General features: G+C 36.9%; 2 protein-coding genes across 3 annotated transcripts in view; one reads left to right on the plus strand and one right to left on the minus strand.

The window, feature by feature from the left end:
- Positions 1-7,159, plus strand: part of LOC107738729 (alanine--tRNA ligase, cytoplasmic-like) — a 14,786-nt gene extending 7,627 nt beyond the window's left edge. For both annotated transcript variants that reach the window (XM_016550554.1, XM_016550555.1), the window contains 8 exons: positions 2,818-3,024; positions 3,261-3,445; positions 3,701-3,809; positions 4,264-4,377; positions 4,484-4,603; positions 4,698-4,784; positions 4,886-4,999; positions 5,628-7,159. In XM_016550554.1, coding sequence (XP_016406040.1) covers positions 2,818-3,024; positions 3,261-3,445; positions 3,701-3,809; positions 4,264-4,377; positions 4,484-4,603; positions 4,698-4,784; positions 4,886-4,999; positions 5,628-5,831 — 1,140 coding nt within the window. In that variant the 3' untranslated portion in view covers positions 5,832-7,159. The remainder of the gene's footprint in view (positions 1-2,817; positions 3,025-3,260; positions 3,446-3,700; positions 3,810-4,263; positions 4,378-4,483; positions 4,604-4,697; positions 4,785-4,885; positions 5,000-5,627) is intronic.
- A 3,010-nt stretch (positions 7,160-10,169) lies between these two features.
- LOC107738733 (CMP-N-acetylneuraminate-beta-galactosamide-alpha-2,3-sialyltransferase 2) overlaps positions 10,170-17,348 on the minus strand; it is an 11,009-nt gene continuing 3,830 nt past the window's right edge. The window contains exons 3-6 of the mRNA XM_016550558.1: positions 13,756-13,935; positions 12,528-12,573; positions 12,253-12,372; positions 10,170-11,907 (exon numbers count right to left, since the gene is read on the minus strand). Coding sequence (XP_016406044.1) covers positions 11,734-11,907; positions 12,253-12,372; positions 12,528-12,573; positions 13,756-13,935 — 520 coding nt within the window. The 3' untranslated portion in view covers positions 10,170-11,733. The remainder of the gene's footprint in view (positions 11,908-12,252; positions 12,373-12,527; positions 12,574-13,755; positions 13,936-17,348) is intronic.

The raw sequence follows: 17,348 nt of genomic DNA on the forward strand, positions 1-17,348 counted from the left end.
ATGTGAATAAGGATTCCCTGTTGGCAGCTTTGACAGTGATTTAAAGTGGCAGCTGCTGAAACATTGAGATGCTCTTTAATTAGACATATCTCTCTGATGGCCATTTAATGGTTCATTGCTCTCTACAGGGTGATGCTTTTCCAGAGCTGCGGAAGGATCCTGATATGGTAAAGGACATCATCAATGAGGAGGAGGCACAGTTCCTTAAGACCCTTAGCAGGGGACGCCGCATCCTGGACCGCAAAATCCAGAGTCTTGGAGACAGCAACACTATACCAGGTAAAGCACATAATACCACAAAGAACCCTAATCAGTATCTGTAACATGCATTTGAAAATAAAACAATCTCCAACCATTTTCCCAAATTTATAATGAAAATTGTTTATAAATCTAAGAGAAGCTTTAAGGTCTCTCTGTGTTTTTCCACCAAAATAAAAATGTAAAGAGTACATAAATACTAGTATTGTGAGTTTACCGTCGTTCTGAAAAGTAAAATTATATTTATTAAATACAGATTTATTTTACAGTACAATAGTTTTATTACTATAGTATTGTTACTGTATTATAATAATTTAATATATAATGAACTGAAAAAGTAATAATCATAATTCAAAATCTGGCCTGAGACTGAATTGTAAAGAGATTTATTTTTCTCTCAAATTTTCCTTTTTTCCCCCCTTATGCTTAAATCCACATTCTAAAGCTGTTGTTTCATTTTTTCGCCATAAATGCCACTGTTTTGTGTAGGTGACACAGCCTGGCTGCTGTATGACACTTATGGTTTTCCTCTGGACCTCACTGCCCTGATCGCTGAGGAACGAGGAATGGGAGTGGACATACAGGCCTTTGAGGATGAGAAGAAAGCTGCTCAGGTTTAAATGTTCATTCTTCCATACAGTGCAATTTCCATTTATAATTTCAGAATAATTTCACAGTTATAAAGCACACAGAGGACACTAGCAGAACTCAGTGGCAACGATATCAGTGATTAAAAATACTAATTTAATAGTACTGTTAAATGTAATCTAAGCTCTTAAAATGAAAATACTTCATATTTTCAATTATAATGTGTAGCTATATATATATATATATATATATATATATATATATAGCTACAAGGGAATTTTGAATATGTATATGAAGTTAATCTAGATGTTCAAATAGGTTAAATAGGTAAAATCCTGTATCATCCGAGATACTAATCCAATATATATCCAATATCAACGGGTAACAGTAATTTAAGTGTTTTGTATTAATGTAAATGAGTCTAATTAAAATATCTGTGCCCACAGTTGAAGTCTCAGGGCAAAGGCTCTGGGGACGAGGACCACATCATGCTGGACATCTACGCCATTGAAGAGCTCAGAAACAAAGGTGTCACTGCCACTGATGACAGCCTCAAGTACAAGTACACTTCAAATGAGAACGGCAACTATGGTATGAATTACACCTTTGCTATTCCTCTTGATTTTTACGGTTTGATTATGCGTAGGTTTTCGCGCTTGTGACATTGTGTGTCCCTCTCAGAGTTTGAACAGGCAGTGGGCACAGTGCTGGCTCTCAGGAGGGAGCGTGCATTTGTTGATGAGGCGACCACAGGTCAAGAGTGTGGAGTGCTGCTCGACAAAACCTCTTTCTACGCCGAGCAGGGTGGCCAGAGCTTTGATGAAGGCTACATGCTCCGAGAAAACGACTCTGCTGAGGATGTAAGAAACTGAGAGTGGTTGTATAAAGATGCTGAACTGCCTGATTTAGTTATGCTTCATGGTGCTGTCATGTTTTATTGTGCTGCTTCAGAGGATGGAGTTCACCGTGAAGAATACTCAGGTGCGCGGAGGGTACGTGCTGCATATTGGTACAGTATACGGCACACTGAAGGTTGGAGACCGCCTAACTCTACACGTAGACGAGGTATGTTACAGTGTTGGGAAGGTTGCTTTGGAAATGTAATGGGTTACAGATTACAAGCTATCCTATTTAAAATGTAATAAGTAGTGTAACTATTTCAGTTACTTTACTGAAGTAATGTAACTGATTACATTTGATTATTTTTGATTACGTTGAATATTCTAATGAATATTTTCAGCTGTTAATCATTTTGAAGCATTTAAACCAGGCAGGGTCAAACTTACAGTAGGACTCAACACTGATTACTGTCAGACTTCTCAAAATACTTCATCACTTGAATTAAGATTATAAAAATTAAGTTTTAAAGCACAGCCACCACAAAATTAGCCTTTAACACCTCTTTTTACTTTGAGATTGTTCTGAGGATAAATACAGATTTAAAATCATAACAAGAAATAGTTTAATAGCTATGATACTGTTTTTGAAATCAAATGTTTTCATAGCTACGACAGGAAACACTGGAAAAAAAACAGTTAATCTTAAAAAATAATGCATATACATAAACCCAAATAGGAAATAAAATAGTTGTCAAATAAGCATGTGTCCTATTCTGTGTCATAAACTCCTGAAACATTGGTGTCTCATATTTTAGAGCAGTCAATGCAATTTGGGAAAGAAATCATTCAAATCTGTATGTGTGAAAAAATTCAGATGTAACCCCTTTTGTAATCGTTAACATTTTCATAAGTATTTGTAATTTAATGACACATTTTTTTTTTCTCAGTACATTTATTTTGTAATTAAATGATGTAATTCCGTTACATGTATCTAGTTACTCCCCAACACTGTTGATTTGTCACCTTCAAAATGTTTTATAGCATCTGGTTAAGGCAAAAAAGAGAGATGACTTGACACATGAATAGGATATTACATAGAATGCAACATAATTCCCCTATTTTTCTCTCTCAGGCTCGTCGTAGGCCCATCATGAGTAACCATACCGCCACGCACATCCTTAACTTTGCCTTGCGCTCAGTGCTGGGAGAGGCAGATCAGCGAGGCTCTTTGGTTGCTCCAGACAGATTGCGCTTTGACTTCACAGCTAAAGGAGCCATGAGCACAGATGAAGTGCGGCGCACAGAAGAGATCGCCTCAACCGTGATTCGTGATGCCAAGGTCAGGCCCATTCAACAGACTTGCACACTTCAATCAAACACTTCGTATTCATATTGCTTGAAACCGTTTTGACATGTTGTATTCACAGTGCAGATATTCTGAAAACAGAACAATTAAGCTCTTTTTCAATACGTTAGTTGAATACAGATATACAGTTTACGTATCCCTGAGAACACTTGTATTTTTTTCATATTTTGTCTCGCAAACTGAAATGCTCTGTATATGTTTTTCATCAGCCGGTTTACGCCCTGGATTCCCCTCTTGCAGCAGCTAAAGCCATCCAAGGTCTGCGGGCAGTGTTTGATGAGACGTACCCTGATCCTGTTAGAGTGGTGTCTATTGGCATCCCAGTGGAGGAGCTGCTGGCTGATCCAAACAGCCCTGCAGGCTCACTCGCCTCCATCGAGTTCTGCGGCGGAACGTATGAACATCAAATTTTAATATTATAAACTTTTAGTATTGCAGAAGTAGGCCCTCTGGGCTCTAGCAGCACATCTAGTTTTCTGTGAATATGATCACTTTTTATGTAATATTCAGAAGTTTGTCCTGTCTATGCTTTATGGATAAATTATGAATAATGAATGGAAAATTTAGATTAGTAATGTTTTTTGTTAATGGAATCAAAATGTTTAAGAAGGCAATATTTTTTTTTCTGTTTGTTCATTTTTACCCATAGGCACTTGCAGAACTCTGGTCATGCCGCACCATTTGTGATCGTATCAGAGGAGGCCATCGCTAAAGGGATCAGGAGGATTGTGGCAGTGACTGGAGCAGAGGCTCAGAAGGTTAGAGGAGGCAGGGCCAACATGAATATGCACACTTTTTGTTTTTAACTGATACTTTAGTATCTGATTTAGGGTTGGGAATGTATAACCGGTTTTTGCTGTCTGATGTGAATGTGATATGAAATAATACAAGGATTAAATATGTCTGTTGTGTTTTCTTGCTGTTTGCACGCACAGTCTGGCTAGTGTAGTTTGATTGACAAACAAATTATTCTTTTGAACCAGTTCTATTCAACAAATCAATCATGAAGACTCACAGAGAATGTGCTTTATAATTGTGAGAGCTAATTCAGTGTAATTATTAACTGATCATTCATGTAACAACATGTAAATACACATTTTAAGATACTTTTTTAGTACAGTATTTTAGGAATTATTGGTGGGTAAATCATTTAGGAAGTTCCTAGATTCCCATTTCTAATAGTTCTTGACAGATTGATGTTTGTGTTGTCAGGCCCAGAGGAAAGCTGATGCACTGAAGCAGGAACTAGATGCCATGGCAGAGAAAGTGAAAGCTCAGACCTCCCCTAATAAAGATATTCAGAAGGAGATTGCTGATATGACAGAGGTGAGCTCCGCTCCGACACATTCTGCTCTCACCTGTCTAGAATCAGTGGTGTGTCTGTTTTTACCCATCGAAGTATAACTGGATCAGTGTATGCATATATATTCAGGCCCTGGGCACTGCAGTCACCTCTCAGTGGCGGAAGGATGAAATGAGGGATTCCCTGAAAGGTCTTAAGAAGATCATGGATGACCTGGACCGTGCCAGCAAGGCTGATGTACAGAAGAGGGTAAGAGAATATGATTCTGTTGTCTGATAGTTAGTCACTGAGGTTCTTGGAAAGTCAAAGACCCAACTGTGAACACATTATATTTTAATTTTAGGTCCTGGAAAAGACAAAGGAGATCATCGAAACAAACCCAAACCAACCTCTGATTGTGATGGAGATGGAGAATGGGGCATCTGCAAAGGTAACTCTCTCATTGTCTTTTCAAATTACGAGTCTATACTTGAACTGAATTTTGTTCTTGTCTGCAGTGAAAGTCTTAATGATTTGTCTGTGCGTCCACAGGCTTTGAATGAGTCTCTGAAGCTGCTGAAGACAAATTCACCACAGACTGCTGCTATGCTTTTTGCTGTGGACAACGATGCGGGGAAAATTATCTGCTTGTGCCAAGTGCCTCAGGTAAATGTGTTAGAGAGGACCTTATTCTGTAAGACGGCTGAGGGCTCCCTTAAAATATTTAACCAGATCTACTTTAAAACATAAGATTTTCTTGTTGTGAAAAAAAGAATACTTTGAATCTGCAAGGACACATTAAATTGAACAAAAGCGAAGACTTTTACATACATAATTGCTGTTCTTTTGAACTATAAATTCATTAAAGAATCCTGAAAAAAATGATCAGTTTACACAAAAAATATTAAGCTGCATAATGGTTTTCAATATTGATGATAAGAAATGTTTCTTCAGCACAAAATCAGCATATTACAATGATACTGAAGGATCATGTGACACTGAAGACTGGAGTAATGGCTGCTGAAAATTATTAAAATGACTGACCCTAATTGTTTGAATGATGAAATATTGAAATGAAGTATTTTTCAATGAGTAATAGCTCGCCTTTCCTCTGAAAAACTTTGCTATACAGCCAACCTCCAGAAGTAAAATGTTTCAGATTCCATATTTTGTTCGTTTCACATTTAATGATGGTTAAATTATTACTTTGACTTGCATAGTACTAGACACAATAATGCATATGTAAAGTATCAATTTAAATTCACCAATGTATGTGCTCTGATTGTATTCCCAGGATGTTGCAAACCAAGGCCTGAAGGCCTTCGAGTGGGTTCAGGAAGTGTGCCCTCTGCTGGACGGAAAAGGAGGTGGTAAAGACATGTCTGCCCAGGCCACGGGTAGAAACACACACTGCATACAGGAGGCTCTACAGCTGGCCAATGAGTTTGCCCGCCTCAAACTGGGTGAAAATGAAGGAAAGAGAGAGATAGCATTGTAGGTGAGATTTATCTGGATAGAGGTCCTTAGTTTGGTCTTAACCTTCTTCCTGTCCTGTTCTAGCTCTGCTTGCTAAATTTTCAAACTGGACATTCCAGGGCAGAAAATGTAAAAACTGTACAGAAATGTCATTTGTCAATTATGAATAGGAAGGGAAATATACAGTGCCCGCTCTTGGTAAACTTGGGCATTGCATATGTGTTAACTGATCCATCAAACCGTCCTGACTCTCTCTGATGCAAAGCACATGGGCTGTGCATGCTTTCTGATTGGATTATTACATGTAGATTCACAGTTAAATGTTCTGCTAGCTAAAATCACCCTCATGGTCATTGTTATCATTAGGAGCATATGATGAGGAAGAAAATTGTCATTATCACGCTATTTGAAAGTGTCTTTTTATCCTAAGAGTTTCCATTACATTTGTAGAATTGTTGGTCTGTCTCTTTTCATTCAAAATTCATTCAAAAATTCATGTCAACACTGTTAACCTTTAACTAGCTCTTCTAGCATCTTTTTTGGGGGAAACTAGCCATTAATCACCTGTCACATGAAATCTATCACTTGATAATGGTAATAAAAAATGGTTTCAAATGCATAAATGACTTTTCATTGTTGTGTGGAGTCGTGTATGTTTGAGCATGTGTATAATTGTTAACTGAATACACTATCTGGTGATTTTTGTCAGCTCTAACTACACGAATCAATCAAATTCAGGTTAACTATAGAGATCCATAACTGTCATGGTACTATTATTACATTCTTGCTTACAGGTGCACAACCATGTGAACATATTTTGAATCACTATAACATTCTTATTATACGATACATTCTGAACTCTTTTAAACCTTTTCATTTAAAACGATATGCTTGTTGCAATTTCTATAAATGGGTGTGACAGACTTTCAGACATATGCTCCAGTCACAAACACATAATTATAACTTTACACAATGACTAGAGGACAAAAAGGATGGAAATAAAGAGCTACAATGAGTCATTGCTTAATCAACTTAAAGTTTAGCTACCTTTTAAAATTTTGATTATCAGGATGGAAAGTTTTAAACTTATATCACAAAACATCACAGAATTCAACATGTTTATGCTGTTTTTTAAGTGATATAAAAGTACTGGATGGAAAGTGATATTGAGGGCATCAAACTTTTTAAACATTTTTTTAATGCCACTGTTTCCACATTAGAAGCTGCAAAGCACGTAAACCATAGTTGTAAAAATGTATCCATTTGTTCATATACTGATAAAAGAACATAACTTTAATAAAATCCTAAATTCAATACTGAAGTTGTAATGAAAATGTACTGCATCAAATAAAGCAGCTCTGACAAGGAGCAAAATTGTGTACTTGTTTACCAATGTCCTTGGACACAAAGAGCCAAACCATTTTTAAACATCTTTATTTCTTACAGTAGCATAAAGATAAAAACAGTCCAGAATTACACAAAGACTGAGGTTGTGGAAGGAAAGAGAGCACTGACCAATAATCACTATATCAACACTAATGAGAAGTTAATGAGAGCAAACACAGTGGCACAGCGAGGATATGTACAGTCTGTGCTGAAGAGGGTTCCTTCATGATCAACAGGATTCAACATTAAGTTGAAAGTGGAGTCTAAATACTGTAGTCTCATTTTTAACTTCATGTTGGGTTTTTTTGCTGCCATTTTATTGTATTTTATTAATTATTTCTTCAAAAGGAATAGGTAGATCTATTGTAAAGCCTTTCAAAAGGGTCAAGAAAAAAAAAAGAAATTGCATCATCCACTCAACATATCTATCCAGGAGGCACAATCATGTGTAGCTATGATCGTGGAAAAAGCAGCAAAGAAAACAAAAAACAAAGCAGTTTAGTCTTAACAGGCTCTGGAATATTCATCTCACTCAGTACTTTACAGCCTTCAACTTTGCATCCTATAATCCTACAAACAATTCAAGAAAAGATGATACAAAGTCCTAGAAAAAGCTCTCTCAATGTGACAATAAGGATCCACAAAGACCGATTATTTAGTGCTGAGAACGTCAGCAAGAAGAGCATAAAGAAACAAGCCAATTTGGAATTGATCTCGTCATGCAATTTGGCCACAGAACATTTCAAATGGAGAGAACAGAGAAGGTGGACATATAGTCTTTCATAAATTGTTTGAGTAGATTTGCCTGAATATCACTCGGCAGGCTACGATCCTCCTGTGGCACGAAAACAAGAAGAGAAACATCCCTCCTCGCCAACTAGAAACATCTAGGATTAATGAATACTGTTAAGAGTAATACAAGAACATCACGAGCCAATTTATTTACCTTAATCCATATTTTCTGCGCAATACATAAACATCAAACAACAAAAACAAGAGGATTAGTAATGGGATAAAACTCTTTGGTGACCAACTGCGCATCTCAATATTCTACATATGAGAGGGCAGCCATCCTATGTATCCGTGATATTAGAATTTCACTGTGAAACGCCCAATAATAATCCCTCAGAATAGGCTTAAATATAATAAAGCCACTGCAGCACAGTGCATTTAATATTCACCCGGTATATAACCGTCAAAAAAAAGACATTTACGCTTTATTGACAATGTATAAAAGCACTCGTGCGCCGCAGGTCTGGATTTTCTAAGGACAGGAGACTTTTCAGAAGTGACAGTGAATGCAGGTAGGTAGCTCTTAAAATCAAGAGGGGAGAAGGTTTTCAGGTGAGAGCTTTTCCCACCCTGATCCCGAAGGCACGGCGCTCAGCTTAGCTCAAAGAAGAATGGTGAGGTGGTGGAGCACGGAGAAGCCGTGAATCGTGTGGGTGGAGGACAGCTGGTGGGTAGACGATCCGTGCCCTATTTTAGAGCCCACATTTGTGTGAGCGCGAATGTGTGTCAATAAATGCTCTGTAAGAAGACTAAAGGAACAATAGCACGTGTTTATGCGTCTTAATGAGGTTAACTGTGCTCTGGAGTGAAGACATGTCCAGAAGCGAGGACAAGGCACGCAAGCATGTAACACGTGTGCATTTACACACTGAAATAGCTGATATGTCTACATTTTGAAAAAGAACTACTGCACCTGAAACTTAGACTTGGCCAAAGCAGAAAGCTACAGACGTAGTGATGGAAAAAATATGAGATTGAAAGAAAATATATATTTCAGTGCTTTCGTGTCACAATTCTTTTGTTTGAACGCAAGTTTCTCGGGGGAACACCAACGTTTTATGAGAGAACGCAAGATAATTGAAATATCATTTCTGTTCCCAGAGAAACTTTGCATTCGCTTACAAAACTTACGTTCGCTCGCAAAACTTGCGCATTTTCCAGAAAAACTTTTTATTTTTTTAGTTCACACATAAACGACTCAAAAGTTTTGCAAGCTAGGCTAACACAAAGTTTCTTGGAGGAAGGCAAACAATTTACAACCTATCGCAACCGTTTTGCAGAGAAAACACAAAACATTTACAAGACAACATAAAAGCACTAAAATATAATTAATAATATAAAATAACGTTTTTTTCCGCTTGCAAAACCTTTTAGTTCTTAGAGAGTTCACTCACAAACAACTCAGAAATTTTGCAAGCTAACGCAACGTTTCTTAGGGGAACGCAAATATTTTGCAAAGTAAAGCAAAGTTTCTCTGGGGAACACAAATATTTTGCAAGGTACTGCAAAGTTTCTCAAGTGAACAATTTGCCAGCTAACACAATGTTTCTTTGGGGGAATGCAAAAATTTGCAAGAGAACGCAAAAGCATTGAAATTAAATTTTACTCCCATCTCGTATTCACTTTAAGGTGGGTAAGCGATTTTTCAAAAACACTTTAGAAAACTGATTCGGGCCGACAAGCAAAACAAACTTGTAGCCAATCAGCAGTAAGGGGCGTGTCTAATCATGATGTGGAGGAGAGAGCGTTCAGTGCACGGGACTGACATTAGCGAGCCAAGCGACAGAAAGATAGAGATGGCGGATAAAAAACAAAAGAGGAAAACGTCTGCGGAACAAAAGAAGGCTTAAGGCAATAAGGCAAGAAGTAGGACCCGTGTAAATATCGGATCAGCTTTCCAGCGCTGGAGAGAACTCAAGGAGCGGAAGGCCTGCAATCGGACGCCGAGGTTGCTTTGTTTCTTCTCGATAGGTGAGTAACACCGTGTCTGCGCCGCAACAGCAAAAATCTGTCTAGTACACCGGACGCGACAAAGCGACTGTTGAAAATAATTTGAAATTTGTGTAAATACGTCATAAATAGAACGCAGCAGCAGTTTTCTGCCGCATCCAGTGTAGACCATAGATATGTATATATATCTATGGTTGTAGACCGCATCACTGATTATAATGAGTTCATCGCTTACCCCACCTTTTAGGGGCTCCGTAGAAAGCACTTGTCGTTCAAGCGGATCTTTCTGCTTATCCTTCGTATGGTCTAAAACATTTATAATGTAATAAATTATGCAAGGAAAACTATACAAATTTGACAATAAATATAAAAAATCACCTATTGTTGATGGTAAATGACTGAACAGCAGCAAAGGAGTGTCTACATGACTTCAAGAAAACACTTATCAATGAATTCCACCAGAACTTAGAGATCTGTCTGTCAGCTAGTCATAAATTGTATCGCAATACATCAGGCTTCATAAATTAAAGCTTATATTCAGTTTCTCACAATCGAATACTTGTTTTCTGTCGTTTTCCATTATATAACACTATTACGTTAAATTTAGTAGTGTGCTGAAGATCAACAAAGAAGCTCTACCACTGTTCACAGTGCATCTCTAGAACTAGCACCACAACTTTAGTAGCGTTGGTTTCTAAACATACTCCACATGTACTTAATATATTGCTCATATGTGTTCATATTGGACTGCGTCAGTGGTTTTAGTTCCTGGTGTCGAGTATCGGTCCATCTTTCTCAGACCAGAGGAACGATCAGTACTCAAACGTAATTAGTAAAAACGAACGAACCAAAAAAACAAGGTTGTTCAGACTGCTGTGCGCACACAGTGATCACAAACTGTTAGCATGATCATTTCAAACACGAACAACGAAACATAAAATATCTCGTAAGACAAAATAAAGCTCGGTTTAACAGCACGAACTTGGAAGTCCACTCAGCCACATGCGCCTGGTGACGTGAGGAGTATAACTGCAGTGCTATAACACTAGTGAAACAACCCGCCACTATCCAAGCTTTCAGTTAAAGGGAAAGTTCACCCAAAAATGAAAAATTTGTCATTTACTCAACTTCATTTCATTCCAAACCTGTATTCTGTCAAGATAATGTAGCAAAAACTACTTTGGACCCATTGACTTCAATGACATAAACAGTTCAAACATTCTTCAAAATATCTGAATGTAGAAGACAGTAAATCATGCAGGATTGGAATGACATGAGGTGGAGTAAATGATGACAATTTTCATTTTTAGGGTCAACTATCTCTTTAACGAATCAACAGAGAACTACTAGAGTACTATGATACACTATGGTGATTGTTGGTCTCACTCATCTACCTGGCCTCGGCATGAGATAAGAGTTCCCGCATCATCACTATTCAACAAAAGTCATAAATATAAGCCAAATCCATTCCCAGCACATATACCTAACATGCTGTTTAGTGGTGAGATATTAGTGTTCCTTGCCAAGTCAAGTTCCTTGTCCTAGTTGAGGTAGGCTTGCAAGGAAAAGCACATTAGTACATTTAGTACTAGCGTCTCCTCTCAAAACCACCACATCATGAGGGATGCTGCCCAGAATCCTGTCCACTCGGGACAGCATAGAATGGTAATAAGATCATGAAAAATTACTTCTTGATCACGTTTAACAGGCACACTAAGTGTGTCAAGTGGATAATGGGTGGTTTTGTTTATGGTAGTCCATCAGACGGTCCATTTCTTTGCACATGGTGCCCAGATTCACTTTCCAGGAAAGACAGAGATCTTGTCAGCTTTGGCCAGCTTGTCAATGATCTGGGCCTCATAGTCTGCATCATGGACACCTGTTTTACGAAACTCTCCAGAATAGCGGTTCTGCTCCCAATAGTGGTGCCAGTTTCCCCTGCTGTCCGCCCCAAAACCAAATACATTCACCTATGGAGAAAGACACAGAAATGAAGTCACTGTCAGAGCTTTAAAATGTAAATAAAATGTAACATTTAAAATTTGTATTTTTTTTACATATAAAAAGCTAAAAGCTTTTTTTAAACATTATAAACAAACGCTATATACACACATATTCTTTATATATTATTTATAATATAAATGTAAGTAGTTCACACTAAAGATCAAAAGATTAGGTCAGTAAGTAAGTTTTTAGTCAGTAAGAAAGTAATACTTTTATTCAGCAAGGACAAATTAAATTGAAAAAGATTCAAGAAAAAAATTTACAATGTCATGTATGAATTATATGCATTATTATATACCCTAAAATCTCACCTCATCACATACGTGTAGAGCGAAGAACAGCACAAGCATGCCAGTGGAGGGATAGCGGCCATGATGACGTGTCCAGCGGTCATGGATGTATTTAAAGAAAGCTGGGTTGAAGATCTGAACCTACAGGATATTATTTGATACGTATGCAGATTTATAGCAGCACAGAGAAAACAAAGACTGAATGTGAGATTGATAGTGCTCTATTGTTCAGGGTCTAAAGAGTGTCTTAATTCAGAGAAGATAAATCTTTGAGAGACAGGATGGGAATATATTACCTTGTCTTTATCCACACGCAGAAACTGCTTCACTGGAGCATAAGTGCTGAGAGAGAGAGCGATTTGGAAAGATAAAGTTATAAGTCTTCCCACTTCTGGCATCTCTTCATCTTTTCATAAAAAAAACAGTGAGCAGAACTGCTGCTAACTTTCTGGTGTTTTTCAGTGAAGTAGAGAATGTTGTTGATGAAGCGCTGTGATGTGTGGCAGTGTGTGTGTGATTTGAATGATGCATTTCTGAGTACAGAACACTGCAGTGTGTTCACAGACAGAATATATGAATGTCTCATTGGCCACACTGCAGCTACTACAGCTACGACTCAAAATTCAGGGACTGACAACCAAAGTTTCATTAAATTCACACAGTGACTGAAAGCTAAAATGAACAACTAATTTATTAATGGGATGTCACACTCTATCAGGAGGAGGAACTATGTGTATCTTTTAAACATATCGCACAAATAAATCTGAAAAATCCCTCAAAAACCTCTCAAACTTGCTTAGTAAGTAAATAACTTTAATATGAAAAAATTTGGTCAACAGACCTTCCTGTTGCATATTAAAGTTATTTACTAAGCACGTTCAAGTGATGTGCAGGATTTCAGGATTTCCGATTTTTTTGATTGTGGTTAAAAGAAGAAATGATTTTATTTAAAAAAATTACAAATAAAATGTATTTATTTATTTATTTATTTTAAATGAAAGATTTAAATAAATTAAAAATACAAATCAAAATTCAAGATTCTGACAACCAAATTAAACTCACTTATAGTTTCATTAAACTTACTGTAACTGAACTGAACAACTAATTTACTGATGGGATGTCACAATCTATTTTTTTTAGAGCGATAGAAAATGATAGACTGTGGTTTAAAAAATGAGAAAATGAGAAAAGAGAACAAACATTTAAAATAAAACTATACAACATAATAATAATTAAAAAAAAAATTAATTCAGGATTTCGACAACCAAACTTTCATTTAATCTAGTGTCTGAAAACTGAACTGAATAGTTAATTTATTCATTTACAGACAGAATTAAGGACATTTACAGAGATTTGTGGTTAAAATAAATAATAAAATAAGTAAAAAGTAAATAAAAAATAAAATAATTTAAAATACAAATAAATATGATTTATATAAAAACATCAAATAAAAGATTAAAATAAAAAAAGAGTGCAGGTATCTAGCTTTTTTCCCTAAAATTGTGTGTGTGTTATTGTTCTCACAAGCGGATCTGGCCGGTGGAGAGGGCACTGGTGATCCACAACAGGTCGAGAGTTTTGAAGGGCACCAGCACAAAGCTAACGTTGGCTGCCAGGTTTTTGGCACTCTCTGGGTACATGAAGTGGTGTGTGGTACGGCTGCCGGCATCCTCTTCGTACCCTACAGTGGGAGCCAGGTTCATCCTGGAACACAGAGATCCAATTGAATTAGACCGAGAAAATGCTCCCTCACTTTCGCACAAACAAGCCCTGTTACTTTGACATTTCATTATTTTCCCCATGACGGAGTAAAGTGAACAAACAGAAAGTGCATTCAGGTTGACAGCAAAAAAGCGGCTAAAAAAGCAGCCAGCGAGAAATGTTGCCATCCATTGTAATTGTACAGAAAATAATAACCAGGGAATCATTCAAAATTCTCCTTTGTATTTCCACAGAAAAAACATCTTAAGGTTTTGGAATGACATGAGGATAAATAAAAGACACGATTTTTGTTTTTGGGTGAGCTATTCCTTTAAGAGCGACTGACTGCAAGTGACAAGCAAGATGATGGAAAGAGGGTGTGGATCAAACAGAAACGCAGACAGGGTCGGTGTCTATTCAGGAGACACGTCTGTTTCCCCGATGGATGTCAGAGCTTCCATTTCACAGCTCATGTCCTCTCGACAAAATGCTCTGATTAGAAAAAAAAAAACCCTGCCTCCCTTTCTCATTCAATCTGTATTCTACATGTACTCACTCAAATTCAGAGAACTACCTTACATCACCAAGGTTTTGCAACACATAGAATCTCAAGCTTGTATTCAGGCAGCAGGATTTAAAAAGCTTTAGATGTAATAGTCCTAGAGATTTTAATGCAAAACAACAAATGTACATACTTTCTTTATCTTCTTAAGACTCAAAGCTTTTCTCAAAGCCAGTGAGACGTTTTACCAATCAAATCTCAAGCGTTTTCTTCTTATATCATCACTCTAATAAACAAAAGGCCAAAGAGCAAGGCTTAAACTGGAAACCACAATACTCATTTACAATAAATTGTATTTTTATCGGAAGTGCAAGAAGGGTTTGTTATTCTACAGCTCTGTTGTATTGTTTAGTAGTAGTTGGTGCTTAGCACTGGTTTTTAAAAATAAACTCCAATAATAATAAAAAAAAATTAATAAAAGAATAAAATTAATTAAATAATAAAAATACAATATTATTCTCACAAAAAATTCACACCAGTATGCAATATATATCTGAAACACAAGGCAGTGGGTATAGTACAAGGATGCTAACTGATTTCAAGCAATATACTGTTTACTTAATATAATAACAATCGTTTTAGCCCATGGAAAACTTATATGAACCAATAAACAGCAACAGCTTACTCATTTGACAGGCAGAAAGCTCAAACCATCTCTTAAACTGTGTCAAAATGAAAGCAGACAGCAGTTAAACAAATAAAGAGACGAGGAGACAGCTGCTGTGGGGCAGAAGAAAGAGATGGATACGGAGGAGGACGGGATTCATTTAAGATTTCAGAGCTGAATCAATAAAGACTTGACTGAAATAGCACCTCAATTTATACCTCCATCTCTTTCAGCCGCTCCGTCTCTCTGATCTCTACTAAACATACGCTGTTCTTCAACGTCTCCCCCAGGCCATTATTTTACTCTTTTCTTTAAGCGGCAATATGCACATTCTGCCCTTTTCCATGTTCATTCAACTGAAACCCGCAATTGCAAATGTCAATCCACCATATCTGACTGTGATCAGTGTCCCAGACTCCCAGAAAACAGAGCTATTATTGCACACTAAAACTGCTGATTTAAAAACATTTTCATAAGCTAAATAAAACTATAAAAATATTGATATGGATAAATGTGGCTTTTATCAGTCTTCCTTTTTTAGAGCGTTAGCTGTTCTGTTGGTTGACCAACTGATTCCTTAAAAGGTGAAGTATGTATTTTTTCAGTGTTAAATTACTACTTATAATAAATCTCCTATAGCAGCTAGTAGTCTATTTCTATGATTATGTTCCCTAAAAAACTGAACCTTTTTTTCTGGATTGGTCTACCTACCAGAGCCAATCGCTCTACGTCTCTGGACCAATCACAAAGGACTGCGCTATCTGACCAATCACAGCAGTGAGGGCTCACGGAAAGGAGGGGTTTAGAGAGACTGTGATTCTTTCAACTGCTTCGCACGAGTCGTTTACGAATAATTTAGAAATTAGGTAAAATTAAATCTATTTTTTGAGAAAAGTAATGTGTTTTTTGACCTTGCATGCATGTAAACCTGTTTTAGCAGACTCATAAAACAATAGTAGCAAGCAACCTTAAAAATGGCATAATAGGGGCAATTTAAAAAGTGAAGTATGTATTTTTACAGTGTTAAATTACTACTTATAATAAATCTCCTATAGCAGCTAGTAGTCTATTTTAGGGCTGCAACAACTAATCGATAAAATCGATTATGAAAATCATCGACAACTATTCTCATTATCGATTAATCGGGTCTGCCCACAGTGCACGTCCAACGGAGTTTACATACTTGTCCAACTTCAGCCGGTCGCGTCAAATTAAAGCACTGAATTACTTATTTCTATGAACAAAATGTATCTAAAGTAGTGGAGGAAACAGAATGAGATGCTGCAGGAGAGTTACCTGATCCAAGCTACCCAAAACATGAGAATTCTTTATGTTAAGCTTTAAGCTAATGCATTAGCGTAATGGCTTGCCCTGTCAGGCGCTTTAACAGATGCGTGTGCGTCCTCAGCGCAAAAAAACTTTCAGTTAACGGTCATATCCTTATGTATAAATGTCACAAATTCACGCGAGCATTTCCATTTTTGCATAAAGGTCCGTCCTGACAGTCTGTGTTAAATTGTAATCTTTACTGAATGAGCGCCAGCGAGGCGTCAGACAGACGGAAAACAGACACAATTAATAATCAGCGCAAAAACATTTATTGTGCTGAAATATCGGTTGTTGAAAGTTAAATTAAGGTTTAAAGGTCAACATGCATTGCGCATATTTTATGAGAGTAGAAACTGTAAGGGGATAAAAGCGTGTAATTGTCTGAATATAAATATCAGACGCTTCAAAACCGCCTTTAACAGGATAAAGAAATGACACTAAGCCCTATTCGGAATCCATGAGTTTTATCACTGAGGTGATAAGTAAATTTATTTTTACAGACGTCCATATGAGAAACAATTACCGTCCGAATCGGGCTAAGACGTGACTGTGGTCAAATGAACGTGTGTTCCTGCAGAACATTACTCTTACCTATTCGTTACCACTGAGTTTGTGATTTCATTCGTCTTTATCATCTTTATTATTATTTTAATTTTCAATGCACAGATTTAAACTATATTCACTATATACAATGCTTAAATTTATTAAAACAAATGTATGTAAGGTTTTTAACAAATTATGGTTTGTGCCACCGCTGCTCTAAACTAACAGTACTGGTGATTACCAAAATCATTTTTTAGCTTTCTGTATGGGTTAGTCCTCCAATATGCCAAGCTCTTTAGTAACAGTAGTAGGCTGTTTCTAATGCTATAATATAATTATTACTGTTATCTATGACAGAAAGACAGAGAGCTTTAT

Source organism: Sinocyclocheilus rhinocerous, unplaced genomic scaffold (genome assembly GCF_001515625.1).
Source record: "Sinocyclocheilus rhinocerous isolate Xijiao unplaced genomic scaffold, SAMN03320098_v1.1 scaffold1938, whole genome shotgun sequence".
In the NCBI taxonomy this organism is placed as follows: domain Eukaryota; kingdom Metazoa; phylum Chordata; class Actinopteri; order Cypriniformes; family Cyprinidae; genus Sinocyclocheilus; species Sinocyclocheilus rhinocerous.